At 42.9% G+C, this 17,042-nt stretch overlaps 1 protein-coding gene across 1 annotated transcript in view; it reads left to right on the forward strand.

Moving 5' to 3' along the window:
* Positions 1 to 5,673: 5,673 nt before the first annotated feature.
* Positions 5,674 to 17,042, forward strand: part of LOC127575387 (inactive tyrosine-protein kinase 7-like) — a 175,827-nt gene continuing 164,458 nt past the window's right edge. The window contains exon 1 of the mRNA XM_052025208.1: positions 5,674 to 6,035. Coding sequence (XP_051881168.1) covers positions 5,981 to 6,035 — 55 coding nt within the window. The 5' untranslated portion in view covers positions 5,674 to 5,980. The remainder of the gene's footprint in view (positions 6,036 to 17,042) is intronic.

Genomic DNA, 17,042 nt, shown 5'->3' on the forward strand with positions numbered 1-17,042 from the left:
CCTGGGCTCAACACATTGATGCAATCATGAAGAAGGCACGCCAGCAACTCTACTTCGTTAGAAGTTTGAGGAGATTCGGTGTGTCATCAAAGACTCTCACAAATTTCTATAGATGTGCAGTGGAGAGCATTCTGACCAGTCGCATCTGACAGATATGGAGGCTCCAATGCACAGGATCGCAAGAGCTGTCAACTGTCCCCACCATTGAGGACATCTTCAAGAGGTGGTGCCTCAAGAGGGTAGTGTCCATCACTAAGGACCTTCACCATCCGGCACATGCCCTCTTCTCTTTACAATCATCAGGTAGGAAGTACAGAAGCCTGAAGACCCATACTTAATGATTCAGGAAAAAACTTCTTCCCCTCCGCCATCAGATTTCTGAACTGTCCATGAACATTACCTTGTTATTCCCTTTTTTGCACTATTTAGTTTATTTTTGTAACTTATAGTAATTTTATGTCTTTGCACTGTACTGCTGCTGCAAAACAACAAATTTCACATCATACGTCAGCGATAATAATTCTGATTCTGAAAAGCCAGGCTTGTGGAATAGTCCTTTTCAATGACTATGGAGATGGTTGTGATGGACCACAAGGCCCCACTAGTTTGGCTGGCAACCACACTGTTACAAGTTGAATGGCAGGAACCTGGGGTAGAGAGCTGTGAGCTACATGTGAGGGCACTGTTGGAGAATCAATGGTGGCAGGTGAAAGATGCTGACATCCTGAAAAAGACCAACAGACTCCAGCTCCAAAATATCACTGACATCCAGTGATTCTTCTGCTGCCGGTATCTCTCCACTCCTGGATTACAGCAATCTGTTCCCAAATGGCAACTGTCTGGAACAGGGGCATAGTCTACTCTTAGGTGATGGAAATTGGAGCTCAATGGAGCAGAATAAAAATCTACTGAGACATGAAAACTTTGTCTAGCTTCAATGGAGGCAGGAAACTAATCTCTCAACCTTTGAACCACAAGAGTGTCATCACCTATTGGGAGTGAAGTTCCTGTAACTTTGCGTTGGAGAAGATGTCTATGTTGTTCCGCAGAAAGTTGTGTGAGACATTAGAGATTACACCTCCTTGACATTCTTACAAGTGATCAGCAGGTTGAACAATGCCAAGTATTTCAATAGGTTCTGCAACAGCCTTCCTAAGTCTGCTCTCCTATCACACTCCTCACTTCTAGTCTTCAAAGCAGAATTTATCTGCAGCCTTGGCCTTCGAGCAGTAATCACACTAACTTCCATGTCGCTCTGACCCAACTGCAACCATCTGTCTCTCCATAGGAAGCAGGCACCTCAGATCTATCCTACTCAATCCTTGAAGTGCCAATATCTGAATCAGTGCTTGGTTATTGGGGTGGTATATCCTCCTCCTCTGTGGAGTGTTTCTCATACATGGGGTGAGGATGCAGGACATTTGGAGTCAGTGTTGTAAAGCACAGAAACAGGCCATCATACTTATCTATATTAACCTCACTTGCCTGTATTAATTCCATATCCCTCTATGCCCTGCTCATCCAAGTACCCGTGCAGATTACTCTTAAATATTGTTACTATTCCTGCCTCCACCACCCCCCTTGGCAGCTCATTAGATACCAACTAATCTTCCTGTGAAAATTTTACCCATCAAATCCCCTTTCAACCTGCTCCTTCTCACCTAAAACCTATGCCCTCTAGTTTAAGACACCTCTACCATGAGAAGCAGACTCTGGCTATCTACCCTATCAATACATTTCATAACTTTATATACCTCTATTATGTCACCTCTCAGCCTTCTTTGCTCCAGGAAAAACAGACCCAGACCAACCTATCCTAGCTCTTCTTATAACTCAAGCCCTCCAATCCAGGCAACATCCTTGTGAATCTTTTTTGTACCTTCTCTAGCTTAATCACATCTTTCCTGTAGTGTGGCAACCAGAACTGCACATAATACTTCAGTATAGCCCAACTAATGTTTTGTGGAACTGTAACATGACATCCCAACTCTTGTACTCAATATCCTGTCTGATGAAGACAAACATGCCAAATGCCTTCTTCACCATCCTGTCTACCTGTGTTGCCACTTTTAGGAAACTATGTACTTTTACCCCAAGGTCTCTCTGTTCAACAACACTGTGGAGGGCACCACCATTCAGGAACAGCTTCTTCCCCTCCGCCATCAGATTTCTGAATAATCCATGAACACTACCTCATTATTCCTTTTTTTTGCACTATTTATTTATATTTGTAATTTATAGATTTTATGTACTGCTGCTGCAAAACAACACATTTCATGTCATATGTCAGTAATAATAAATCTGATTTACTGTGCAAGTCCTGCCCCTTAACTTCCTAAAATTCATTACTTCACACTTGTCTGAGTTAAATTCCATCTGCCATTCCTTTGCCCACTTTTGACAACCTTGTGATCTTTGAGACAGAGATATATCCTGTGATAAAAAGTGTAGTAATTGTGAGTGCATGCACCTTAAGGGCGAATGCCCAGCAGGCATGCAAATTTACAAGAGACATTGCTGTGTGGGGAGAAGGCATGTAAAAGGGCCGATTAGAAATGTCCTTAACTTCTTTGTCCATTTTATCCTGAGCCCAGACAGGGTGAATAGTCTGGTGATCCTCTCCAGCAATTCGATATGCCTTTAGGATTGTAAGGGTCCTCCTCCACAAAGGGGAAAGGGATGCATCCGCGATGTGCACACGTTGTTGTTGTGGCTTGTGTCGATCTCAAGTCTTCATTTAGGAAGCTGCCATGAAAAGGGCCAGGGCATCACTACCACTATTTCAGTTGCCTTCTCCTTTTCACTTCATCCCCGTATCCCTGGTGCAGAGATATGCCTCCTCTGTTCGTCTTGTCGTTGTCGTGGCTATCCCTCGAGGTCGAGGATGATAGTCTTTGTTCTGTTGATCTATTTATGGGCTCTCAAGAGGCTTATGAGTCTTAGGGAGTCATCAACGGGCTGTTTTGGAATGTTGTTAGCTTCCAGCCACCACATTGCCTGCTCACATTGCCCTTCCCCGATCACCGAAAGACTTGAGAAGTAGCCCACAGAGCGAAGACGCCTGTGCATGTATTTGTTTAATATGTACTTGATGTTGCACTACAAAAAGCACACGATACTTCACAAATCAACCAACTGATTCCAATGGCATGGAAACCACGATGATTGGAGCTGATGGATTTGTTGCCGCCTTCATCGGCCTTCACAGCCCTTGAGTTCGAAGTAACTTTGTCCGCCTGTTCCACTGTTGAGGTCTTGGTTGGATTGTTCTTTGTCAGGAACCTCACTATGGACCTTACCGCCATGGGTGACCCTACCCGGAGCATAGCTCCAGACGGCATCGCTCTCGGGATCTCAGGACCACACAAGCTTCTCCACCACAAGGTGACAATCCACGGAGAAGTCTGCATATATCTACATATATATCTACAGGATATAAAGACGGAAAACGAGTATGGTCCGACATCGTGACGGTGACGTGGCGCTAAACATTAAACAGGAATTGTCTTAGTTCTTTTCTGTTATCTTTTTCGGTCCAGAAATCCGGCATGACCCGAATGACTCCACTTTGTTGACATGAATATGAAGATCCATGTCACGCTCCCCTACCTGTCCTTCCAATCATTTCGACAGAGGGCACCAAAGATTCTTCCAGTGGCTCTGATTTGGCGGACAAGCCCTAAAGAACTGGAGTACTGATGTTAATTAGCACACGAATCCATTCGTAAATACACGGGTTTGAAAATATAATCGTTGCGCAAAATTGAGGCGCCAATATTTTCACCAGGATCTCGAATGAATGCGGAGACCCAGTTGCACTGGCGTTAAACAGGCGCGAGTTAAATGCGTGGCGCAAGTTCAATAGTCCCATTCAGGAGCAAATGAATTTCGAGGTCACCTGTTTCCAAGGGGTAGAGTCATTTGGCAATAAAGATTGACGATTAGGGGGAAGAAATCCAGAGGAGTGGGAGGTGATGTGGAGGAAGAAGTGAAATGAGAATTACATAAATTCTTGTCAAACAACGAATGCACCAACACACAATCTGCTGGAGGAACTCAGCGGGTCGAGCAGCATCTGTGAGAGGAAAGGGATTATCGAAACCCTTCGACCCGAAACGTCGACAATCCCTTTCCCCCCACAGATGCTGCTCGACCCGCTGAGTTCCTCCAGCAGATTGTGTGTTGCTCCAGATTCCAGCATCTGCAGTCTCTTGTGTCTCCAACGAATACACCATCTTAATGGATCTTGGAAGCAATTTCAAATTAACTTTTAAAGAGAATTCAATACATTATTGAACAGGAAAAAAAAGTTGTCAGACACTGGGAATGGGGAGAAGTGCCGGGTGATTGGATGGTTCATGAGCTTTTACAGACACCAGTAGCCTCGTTCAGTAATATTTTATGATAACTTGTAAAGGAATATTTTAAAAAGGATCTCATAATCTCACACATGAACTCCTAGTTACGGCTGCTATAATGTAGCTGCAAGATAACAATCAATATATTTTTTTCTTGTTGCTCTTTCTCTCCTTTCGTGTTTATTTTCAGCCCTCAGTTAACCACAGCCAGCAAGATATCCTGTGACTGCAGAGAAATAATTTGCTGATGGGTAAATATTTTGATTGCTACACTAACCAGGAGCTCTAAACTGTTTCTAAGCTCTAATTTCTTCATCTTTCGGTGTAAATATACTTTCAAAGTAATAGAATACAAATAAGTAAATTCCCCACACCAAATTATTCTTACGCCTAGTGGATGGGTACATAATATCCAGAACGATCCAAGTAGGTAATGGATAAACTGATCATCTGTTGTGGCAGTGAACCATATAACCCACGCGATCGATATTTAAATTCGTTGGCTGATGTGTTCTCGGCCGATGTGTTCTCGGCCGATGAGAGTGCTACATTCAGCCTTGCTCAAGTTTCGGTGAGTCTGCTGAGAAGTGGGTGCTCAGCTCATGTCTCTAACGCAAGATAAATGACCGATCACCACCATCCTGGCTCCCAGACAACGAATGGGTGAACAATGGTGGGGAGTTCTGAGACTTTCCTTCAGCCTTACCTCAACACCGAGATGGGCGAATAAAACAAAATGGTCAAACATTGCGCTGGGGCTTGGCAGACTGAAAATGGGACCAAAATCGCCTCAAGTTCGTTTCCGTTGCTTTCTCGGGCTGGAAGTACAGGATTACTGGAGTGACTGCGCTTCACTGGCCACAAGGCGCTGTGCAAAGTAAACTCCTTCTGTCCTCCCATGGCTCTGAACCATCCGCAACCGTTATCAATTACTTCGTCGCTGGGGTTTTAACAGGACCGGCCCAAGGGGCAGGGAGTTTAGAGAGCGTCGTCCCTTTTGCGGGGTTCCAGTCGGGAACGGTTCCTCCTGAGGAGAATGAACCGATTCCTGTCATGACTTGGGGTCTCGCGTGGGTGCAAGGACTTTAGCATAATGGAAAAATCTGCCGGCAATTATTAATGTGGTATTTGCTGAAGTATTCATCAGCTCGGCGACGCTCACCTCTCCCTCTCGGGCACACAAAGCGCCCCTTTGACTGGGGAAGACAACTTGGCCCGAGGGCGGGTCCGCCCCCGTGACGTCCCCATTGGTCGGAGAGTTGCAGACCCCGCCCGTCTCGCACGGCGAAGGCCGGCGGCGATTGGCCCAGGCGGCGATCAAACAAAGGGCGGGGAGGGCTGTTTCCGGCGGGCAGGTTCGGCGGTGGCGGTTTGGTTAACGTCCCCCGCTCGCGTTGCCCTCGCGCGTCTCCGTCGGTTGGGCGCGCGAGCGATGCTCAGGCCGCGTTGAGCGGCCGTTCAGTGAAGGTGTCCGGCTCGCAGCTCCCGCCGCCCGAAGGGAGGGAAACCCGCTGCCGTCCTCGCTTCGATCTCCCAATCCTTCCATCTCCACCTTTTCTTTCCTTCCCTCCCCCCCCCCCCCACCTTCCTTTCCTCACCCCCTCCCCCCCGGTGTTGCCGCGATGGCGAAGAGGACGGCGGCTGCGGCTGTTTGGGCCGCCGCCCTCTTGGCGCAAGGTAAGTGGAGAGAAGGCGCCCGGCGCCGCGCTGATTTGTTCGGACCTCGGGGGAGAGGGTTAATCTTTCTGTTCGGGGGTGTGTTGGAGGGGAGATGTGTGGCGGGGGAGTTAAATAATACAGTAGTAACTCGGCACCCCCCGGACTTGGGTGGGAGGGAGACTTTCTGCTGCAAGTCAAATCTGTGATGGCACCGAAGGTGAACTCGCCGGCGACTTTCCACAAGAAACATTGTGTTCAAAGAGCGTGCGGCGTTTTTCCAGTGTAACTTATTCCAGGCAAAGATGTCAGCGCAAGCTTGCGAGTTTGCAACAATACATGTAGTGTGAGCATGTGTGTGTTTGAGAGCCTCTGCCGTAACCCCAGTAACAATGAGAGAGGAGAACACAATGACCGCCTATCTATTTCCATTCAGGTATTTTATTCGCAACAGTTTTTTTGTGAGAAATCTCAAATCGAAGGGTGCTAAAAGGCACTTCAAAAAAAAAAGTCTGACCCGCGCTCTGTGATTACTGCAATAATTGCAGCCAGATGTCATTATAAGTCGGGGTCTGAAAATCTTTTAATCTTTCGGCGGCGATGTTTTGGTACTCTGTCGGGGCTATGGCAGAATTATTTCAGTTGCTGTGACCTGCACTTGGTTGGGTGATCTGAAATAATTTGGAGGCGGAGGATCGGGATTATTTTGTCGGAGTTTTTGGGAAAAATTGCAAGGTCCGGGGGAGGACGATCAAATCCAGTTACTGTATTGTAACGCTCCGGTTGTGGAAAAAATTGGATTCTAAATTCCAGCGTGAGCCGTTGTACTGGTGCACGAAAACGACCCCTTCGATCCGCTATGTCCAGGCCGGGTATCAAGTACCTATCTCTACTCATCCCCCTTTTTAAGCGCTCGATCCGTATTCTTCGGCATTTTAAGTGCTCTTCCTATTAAAATGTTGTGAGAGTACCTGCCTTCGCCACCCCCACAGGAAGTACGTTCCAGATTTCAGCCACCCTCTGGGTGGGAAAGCAATCGTCAAATCTACTACAACCCACGCCGTCAGATCATCGACATTTCTGCAAATGTTTCTCACCATCTACCCCTATCTATGTCCCTCATAATTTTGTAAACCATAATTGTGCCCCCCCCCCGCCCTTAATCCTTTTGCTTAAAAGAAAAGATACGACAAAGGTAAACTATCGCTCCCTGACTTTTCAGCCAGCCCGCTTCTGGCCAGGTGGGGCTGCCTTCCATGAATAAATAAAATTATGGCGCAGAGAGTCCATTCGGTCCATCGAGTCTGTCAGTTGTGTGGAATTTTTGGATTATTCTCACGTTTGAATCTTATCCATTGGTTAGAGAATTATCAGGCTGAAGAATAGTTGTTACCAGTGGTGCCCTCTAAACTAGGATACTACCGTTTTGCATTTCTGTGGCAACATTTTCCAAAAATGTGGCATCAATTTTGCAAAGATTTAGCATAGAGCAGTCATTTCCAATGTACATCTGCAGTCCTTAGCCACTGTTTCCCTGGCAGCAATCTTAAACAGAACCAGACTGTTCTAAACCATGTTCTGAACTTCGTCATGTTGTTTGTCGAGTTTTTTAAAGCATTTTTCTGTTCTTATTTCTTGAATTTGGTTTTGGATCTTGTATGAATGTCATTATCACAATCTATTTCCATCTCTATAAATGTGTATCGTCACTTGCCTCACCACATCATCTGACATTGATTACTTGAACACGACTCAAAGGTGGCTGTCCTCATTCTGCTTTAAACTTGAGGTTATCCAATAGGGGTATCCCACACCTCAAGGATAGCAGCAGTTCAAGAATGCAGCTCACCACCACCTTCTCAGGGGCAACTAGGAATCAGCAATTACATGCTGGCTGAGTCTGTGAAACCCAGATGCCTAGAATATATTTAAAAAAATAAATGCCTGTGTCCTAACTTGTACCAAGTCCAGCTGATCTCTCAGCCCTTGCCCTCGTTGACTTGTCCTGTGTTGGAAAAACAAAAGACAACAGATGCTTGAAATTCTGAAACAAGAACAAAAGGAAGAATACTTATCAGGTCAGGCAGTATCAATGGAGAGATGGAAAACAAGCATGCTTTAGGTTGCGGAGAAGTGATGGGGTGAAGAGAACAAAGACAATATCTGGGATAGAGTGGAAGCCAAGAGTGACTTAATGACACAAGTACTAGTCTGTAATTCAGAGCAATGAAGGCTTGTTAAATGATGTCTGGAGGAAGGAGGAAAGTGCTGTAACAGTGAGATGAAAAAATATTGCTGTTTTTGGAAATCTGAAGCAAAAGGGAAGCTGGAAATACTCCAGACAACAACTTTTGGGAGAGTAAAATGGAATTAACATTGGACTTGAGGCCAGCAGGTCCCATTTTGGCTGCACTTTGTCTGCATATCCCTCTGAACCTTTTCTGTCCAGGAACCTGTCCAAATGTTTTTAAAACATTGTGCCCACCTCTGCAGCTTCCTCTGGCAGCTCATTCCACATACCCACCACCCTCAGTGTGGATAAACTTGCCCCTCAGGTCCCCTTTAAATTCCTCTTGCCCCCCCCCCCCAAACTTAAACCTATGCCCTCTAGTGATAGACTATCTATGCCCCTCATTATTTTATAAACCTCTAAAGTCAGCCCTCAATCTCGTTTGCTCCAGGGAAAACAGTCCCAGCCTATCAGGTCTCCATTTAACTTGGGTCTCCAGTCCTGGCAACATCCTTATGACTCTTACTTCTCCAGGTTAATCAGAGCTATTGTGATTAGCATTGCGACCAGAGCTACACACAATAATGTAGGTGCAGGCTCACCAATGTCTTGTACAACAAAAGCATGACATCCCAACTCTTATACTCAGTACCTTGACTGATGAAGGCAAACTTGCTATATACCTTCACCACCCTGTTTAACTGTGTTGCCACTTTCAGGGAACTATGTATAATGTAATGCCACTGATCAAAAAAAGGGGAGAGATGGAATGGAATTCTTTTGGTCAGTTAGCCTAACAGTAATAAAAAATAGAAAATGCTGGAAATGGTGAACAGGTCAGGTAGCATCTACGTAAAGAGAAGCAGAGTGGGATTCTGATGAAGGATTTTGGACTTGAAATGCTATCAGTTATTGGGAAAACAGTGGAATCCATTCATAAAAGGGTGGTAGTAGGAAAGTTAGAAAATTGTAAACCAATCAAGCAGTCAACGTGGTTTTATTAAAGGGAAATTGTCTTTCCAATTCCAAGAGTAACTTGAGAATGTAAGAAATAAGATGGTTAAAGGGAACCAGTAGACATGTATTTGAATTTCCAGAAGGCATTGATAATGGTGCTACCTAAAATCTTAAGGTGAAGAGTACAAGAGATTTGGGTAATATATTGGCACAGTTAGATGGTTAGGTTACAGAAATGAGTTAGGATAAATAGCTCTTTTTTTTGGATTGGCCCTCAGTAACTAGTTGGGTGCCAAGGATTGTTGCTGCAGCCTGAAGTACTTGCAATCTATGTTAATAACTTGGTTGAAGGGACTGCTGATGACAAAGTTAAGTAGGTTGGCAAACTTTGGAGAGTTGTGAACAGCCCAGTCCATCACGCAAACCAGCCTCCTCTCCCCTCCCATCCCCTCCACTGACTCTGTCTGCACTTCCTGCTGCCTTGGGAAAGCAGCCAACGTAATCAAGGACCCCTCCCACCCGGTCATTCTCTGTTCTCCCTTCTCCCGTCGGGAAGAAGATATAAAAGCTTGAAAGCATGTAACACCAGACTCGAGGACAGCTTCTATCCCGCTGCTGTCAGACTCTTGAATGGACCTCTTGTACACTAAAAGATTAACTCTTGATTTCCCAATGTACCTCATTGTGGCTCTTGCACTTGTCTACCTGCACTGCACTTTCTCTCTAGCTGCAACACTATATTCTGCATTCTGTTTTTCTTTTTAACTATGTCCATGCACTTAAGTATGGCAAAATCTGACTGGATGGTGTACAAACAAAAGCTTACAGTCACATCTATCTTGGTACATTGTGAGGAGGGCACAACCCCAAAGAAATATGAATACATTATATGAATGGAAAAGTTGGCAGGTGGAAAAATAATGTTGAAGAAAATGTGAGCTTATCCCCTTTGGAAGGAAGACTGAAAACGCTAATAGTGATTTTTTTTAAATGAGGGGAGATGAAAATTTTGTGGTACTAAGTAATCTGGGGATTCTAGTGCATGAAACAAAGGATTGGCATGCAGCTCCAATAAGTATTAGGAATGCTAATGGAGTGTTGGCCTTTATTATCATAAATTATAATAAACCAATACCAATTATCAGGGGTGTAATGTATAAAATTAGGGAAGTTTTAATGCAACTTCATAGGATGCCAGTGAGTCTGCACCTTGAGTACCATGGTCACTCTTGACCTCTGTATTTAAGGGTATAAATATATTGGCAACAGTGTAGGGAAGGCTTATGGGGTTGGTCCCTGAGATGAAGGGTTCATATATGAAGAGAAGTTGAGCAGCTTGGCCTAGGCTTGCTGTACAGACGAATTGGAGGTGATCTCTTTGGAACATAAGAGTCTAATGCTGAAATGATGTTTCTCCTGGGTTATCTAGAGGCGGAGGGAATAGGTTCAGAATAAGGAGGCTGTTCATTTAAGTGAGAGATGAGTTTTTTTTGAGGCTGTTTGGAATTCTTGACTTCAAAGGAGCATTTCATGCATGAGGCAGATTTATACAAAACCCTGAATTTCCTCTCTAACCCACCTTGGCTATGGTAGATTGGAAAACTACATTAAAAGATATGACAGCAAACAAGCAATGTGATATGTAGTTTATACATACCCTTGGGGGAGGGAAAACAACAGGTAACGTGGTCCAGTCATGGTTATCGAGAGATCTCAAGGAAAAGCCCTTGGATTGGGAAATTTTCAGAATTCAGTAAAGAAGAGCCATAACTTTGGGGAAAAGGAAAGTAGAATATGAGAATAATCCAGTGAGAAATGCAAAGACAGACTTTAAGAGCTTCTCGAGATTTGTGAATAGGAAAAGATTAACTGATGTGGGTCCCTGCTAGACTGAGGCAGAAGAAAATGTATTTGGGAAAATAAAGAAATAAAAATTGAAAGGAATGTTTCACTTTTATAGGAGATATAGAAACCATCTTTGTAGTGAAAAACCACCGGTCTACAGTGAATAATGAACTTGAAGAAATTAATGCTAGTTTAACAAAATTGTTTTGGAGTAATTTAATGGGACTGAAAAATTATAAATCCCCACAGCTGATTGAATGCTTTTTACATGTAGTCCAGGAGTAATAGAGAATGCAACAGCCAACTGATACTCGGACAAATCTATGAAATCATGCTGCAGTAATGACCAGGTTTTATTTGGTACTACACAAATTTTTCTCCTCTGAATCCTCTTGCCAAATATAGTTTAGTTCATTGCTCACAAGTTGTGTGTGGTTAATAAAGTACAAGAGTGATTAACTTGTAGCTGGCCAAAGAAATTTACAACTTTGAATCTTAATATTGGTGCTTGTGAAGAAGTGAAAAATGTAAGCAACAATCTGCTGGAGGAACTCAGCAGGTTGAGCAGCATCTGTGAGAGGAAAGAAATTGTTGACGTTCTGGTTTGAAACCCTGCTGCAGGGTTTTGACCCGACACGTCGACAATTTCTTTCCTTCCACATCTGCTGCTCGACCCACTGAGTTCCTCCAGCAGATTGTTTGTTGCTCCAGATTCCAGCATGTGCAGTCTCCTGTGTCTCCACTGAAAAATGTAAGGGTGCTTTAGACGGTGCTTATTTGATCTCGCATCTTGGGGTTAATACTTCTGCTTGCTTGCTTGTATTTTAAATGGAACTGACTACAGAAAAAGGTAACTGGAATGTGGTTTCAGTTTAGTGCATTCAGAAAGTGCCCTTGAGTGTATTCAGTGGATTGCACGCAAATGAAAGTGGTGCTGGAGGCTTTTGTACAAATGAACTGGAAGCCGGTATTTTGGGATTTAATATGATGGTTTCTGCTTGCTCACCTGTCTAGGCCAAAGGAATAGTGTCTTCAGAATTGAACTGCTCTCATTTGTTATGTGGATTTTTTCAACTACTTGAAATTTCTAAACTTTGTACTTGTCTGTTTCACTTCAGGCTGTTAGAAACATTCTGTTGTACATGAGGATTCTGTACCAGTGTTGTTAATCTATTCAGCCGCTGCTCACATCTGGCATGATTTTCGTTGTTTTTTTTAAAAAGGCTAAAATCATAAACAATGTTGATAATTTTTTTTCAAATCTCTGAACTTTGTGGTCATTTTATATTTGGCATTGTGCACTTAGAATTCATATGAAGGTGTTTTAAAATATCTGGCATCCCAGATGTATTGGATCTTGGGTAGGAAATATGGTTAGTGACCAGGTGAAACTGGTTGCATGTTGGTTCACAACTCAAGTACTTTCAGAGTTCATCAGAAAATGGGGCTGACTGCCTGTAATTAGCCATGTTACTAAGGTGATTTGGTGATAAATGAAAAAGTTGTCTTTGGTTACCTTTAGATGATGAAATGGGGTGTAATAGCATATATAGAGGGTTTCACTAACAATCAAGAGATAAGAGTTCAAATCCAATTATTATAGCCAGGGAATTCAAATTAATTTCAAGTAATCCAGAATAAATACTGCTTTCATTTATGTGGGCCTCTGAGGGCAAGGGATTGTCATTTAAATTTCATCTGGAACACTAATGTTCTTGCAAGAAGGTAATCTTGCCATCCTTTTCATTGTCTGGCCTGTTTCACTCCAGACCCTTGCATGTGACTGACTTGCGATCATTGCCAGCACTTGCCCCATTTCTGAATAAATTTTTTTGTAATTGCACAGCTCCAGAGTCCTGCCAGGGTCAACACTTATAACTTCCTCTCTCACGCTTTGAGGTGTGGTGGCCCACAAGATGTAACTAGGCCACAGTGGGGAAAGTAAGACTCTGTCTGTGGGTCACCCTGAGTTTCTGATGGCTCAATACTTTTCTGACTGTGGTTTTGGGGTGTGAAAGACTAGAACATGCAAACAGACATACAAATTAACAGCAGCAGCCCCCAGATCCTTATCTGCCCTCAAATAAGATCTCGGCTGATTTGATTGTAACCTGAACTCTGTATTCCTGTCTACCTGCTGTAATCTTAACCCCCCCCCCCCCCGCCCCCCTTGCTTATCAAATGTCCTGTTTTAAAAATACTCTTTTACCATCATTTTGAGTTCCAAAGACTTAAGATCCTTTGAGAGAACAATGACCCATAGATCTAGATTCTCACACAAGATGAAACATCCTCTCCATTGCCCCCAGGATTTTAAATGTTTCAGCTTTCTCCCCTTCTAAACCACAGTATCTATGTAAATCTAGCCTGTCCAGTCTTTCCTTATAAGACACTCTTCCCATTTTAGATGTTAGTCAAGTAACCCTATGAACTTCTTCCAATGTATTAACATCTTTAAATAAGGAGATCAGTAACTGTGTACAGTCCTCCGAATGTGGTCTCACCATTGTCCTACACTATTTTCTTCCATAGATGCTGCCTGACCTGAGTTCCTCCAGCATTTTGTGCGTTTTGCTCCAGATTCCAGCATCTGCAGAATCTCTCTCTTGTCACCTGTACTATTCTCTTTGTTAGTCTCTAGCGATTGAGGGTGATTTGGTTCCAAGACGACTGATAAGGCCAGTGTGGAAATGTAGGAACATGGGGCAAGGGGGGCCTGATTGGCTGGGTGGATAGCTTGTAAATTGGTGTGCTCCTTCTGTTCATGTAGAGTTTGATATGCTCCTAATGCATCAACCATTGTGAATGTTCCTTCTATACTTGAAGTGGTAATGGGTCAGGGATTCCCAAGAGTTGGTGGTGGTATTACATTTTCTTTCAAGGAGACTTTGAGCACTTGTTTGAATCTCTTCATCTGTTTGCCTGCCAGCCTCTTCCCATGGAACCTGGTGTTGAGCATGCAAATGATGTGGCCTGTGCAATGGAGCCAGCTGAGTGCAATGCCCCATATCTGAACTTAACCTCTCTATTATGTTTCATTTCCCCTTGCAATAATTGATAACAATCCATCAGTTTTTCTGATCATTTGTTACTATAGACCTACATTTTATCCATGAGCACATTCTGCACTGGTGTGATGCCATCAGAAAATATCCTGTTACCAGTATGGTGCCTTTACTGATCAGAGAAAGATAAAAATGTTCAACAGCCTTCCAGAATTTCAGCAAGTTGATATTGGATAGGTGACCCTGGATAAGGGGCACTGCATCATGGGTATTTATGGCTCAAGGATTAAAAAAAAATTACCTTTTGGAAAGATTGGAAATTGCTGTTTTATTTTTAAGGTGAAGAAGGGTAGAGTAGAGTGAATTCCAGTACCTGGCACAGCTGAAGTTACCAAGTCAATGATGGGGTTTGCACATGGGTCAGAGTTAGAGCAGAGACACCAGAGGATTGTAAAGCTGGAGGAAGTTACATTTGGTCGAGTCAATGCTGTGGAGGAATTTGAAAGCAAGGATGAATTTTAAAATGGTGCTGTTACTGAATAGGGAGGTTATGGATGACTGGATTTACTGCTGTAGGTGGCAGATTTTTTGGCTCTGCAAGTTCGTGGATGACTGGCCAGGAATGTGTTCAGGAGCTGTTAAACTAAGGTTAATTGATTATGCAGTAGTGGGAGTTGGTGGCCTTAATAAAGGAGCAGATGTATTTAGAAGCACATCACAGGGTAGATGTAATACCAAGATGGTGTTTGTATCAGTCTTGGATGATTGCAGGAGAATTTTAAAGTAGTGAGTTTTAGACCCCTCTTCACTCTGGGTGATGTTTTATTTTATCAATTACTCCCTCTAATCTTTCCACATTGTCTTTAAATCTTTGCCCACTGGTTCATGACCCCTTTGCTCAGGAAATCGGATCTTTCTGCTTTACTGTATATAGATCTTTTAATTTCGTGCCCCCAGATTAAACTTTCCTTGGCAAACTCCATTCCAAAGGACACCACTCCAGCCCATATTGTTGCTATACACCATGAAAAGCAAGAGACACACTATTGACCTTTGAAGTACTCAACCGCAGGCAGCCTTCTATTCAGTAAAATTGTTGATCATTACCATTTTGCTTTTGGCGACAGATGACTTTTGGTTTCTCTTGTGCCTTAAGATTACATGGTGAGAAAGTGTAACTTGCTACCACAAGGAGAAGTCAAGGCAAGTAACATGATGCAGTTAAAGGGAAGCTCCATGGTTATTCTGTTCGGGTTGAGTAACATAGAATGGTGTGTCCATGCACTTACCAGCAGGGGTCAGTGGATAGAAATTGGAAGCTGTTGTCGGGTATTTTCCACCCTGATTTCCAGAATGAGTGCTGATGTCAGTTGTGGTGCCTCAACTGTGCTAGAGCACTTATCCATTAAAGTAGAAATTAAAAGGTAAACAATTTAAAATTTGCTCAGGAAGGGGTCATTGTTAGAAATGTTCATTTTTGTTTTCAACTGTAAGCTTCAAGTACTGGTAGGCAGTTAGTTCTATGATATACTACAGTATAAATCAGGACTTTTGGTCCATTTGAATTTGTGCCAGTGCTTTTGAAGACCAAGCCAGTCAATTGCATTCCCTCAAACTGTGGTTTCCCTTTTTGAAGATGCTGAGTCTGCATTCTGCTCCATGCAGTCCATTCCTTCCTAAAGTGTAGTGCCCAAAACTGGGGGTACTCTCCATGTGGGTTTGAAATAATATTTTAAATATAGTAAAATCTCATGGTTTTTCTGCTCTCAGACACACAGAGTAAAGCCCAGAATCGCATATGCTTCAACTCTGCGTCCACCCTTTCTGCTGGTCTGTCCCTACCCTCTTGAAGTCTTTTCCAATTTTCTCACTGTTCATTACTTTTTCAACTTTGTCACCTGCAGATTTCAATATTATGTCCTGTACCTGAAGTCAGTCCTTAATATGCATTTTTAAATTGCATCCAGATAGACAGGTTTGGGGTATGCCTCTCTATGCTTCCCTGCTATGTGGTGGGGGGGGGGGGGGAGAACACTTTCAAAGTTGAAAGCCATTGACATGACTGTTTCCTTTTTTTTGTGGACTTCAGTTCTGTTAACAAACCTATTGTGGCATTTTATCTAATATCTTTCCGAAGTTTATGTAAGAATATGAAATGCACACATTTCTTCATTACCGTGCTACAAAATTTGTATCAGATCAACCCCACACTCTTTAGCTTCAACAAATACATGCTGGCTTTCCATTTATTCCAAGTAAAGTGGTGGAAGCTTTTCCCCCCTCTTCTAAATTAATTTCCCCCTTTTTGTAATTGCCCTCTCAATCCTCTGTGAACATAAGTGCAAATATTTTTGCGACTTCACAATTTTTAGTTTTGACCAGTTGTTGAGAGCCCCAAAGATTGAATATGTGCAGTCATCCACTTGGATACTATGCTTTTATCTAAGGAGGATTAAAAATTGTTGCTCTGATATATGGAATTTCTACCCCTCCTGGTATTTCATGTTCAGAATAAAACTGTTATCGATGAATGTTAACATTTTAAGAGTGCGAGTAATTTTATCAATACTTGTCACAGCCAGTTTCAAACAGTATACTTCAGATGCAAACGTAAAATCTGAATTTATAACCACATCTCTTTTGCATTTTTACTATTAATTTTTATTTAAAATGCACAGCAATTTGAATAAGGACTAACTTTTTAGAATGTTAAATCTTTTGCAAATTTGTCTTTGAGTTGGATGTAAATGTATGTTCTACTTTATAAATAGTGCTTGTGACCTAGTGATTTGTAGAGCCATTTGCAGTTTGTGATTTTTTTTAAACAGAAGCAGATGCCTGGATCATGGATCCTGTAAGTTAATATCACCAGTTCTGTTTCTGAAGTTCCCTCGGAATAAGACAAGGGACCAGTTGCTCAACCCTTGGAACTCTTAACAAGTGTAGGCAGTACTAAGATTTATAGAGTGACAAGCTGAGGTTAGACATCTC

The sequence above is a fragment of the Pristis pectinata genome, chromosome 10 (genome assembly GCF_009764475.1).
Source record: "Pristis pectinata isolate sPriPec2 chromosome 10, sPriPec2.1.pri, whole genome shotgun sequence".
In the NCBI taxonomy this organism is placed as follows: domain Eukaryota; kingdom Metazoa; phylum Chordata; class Chondrichthyes; order Rhinopristiformes; family Pristidae; genus Pristis; species Pristis pectinata.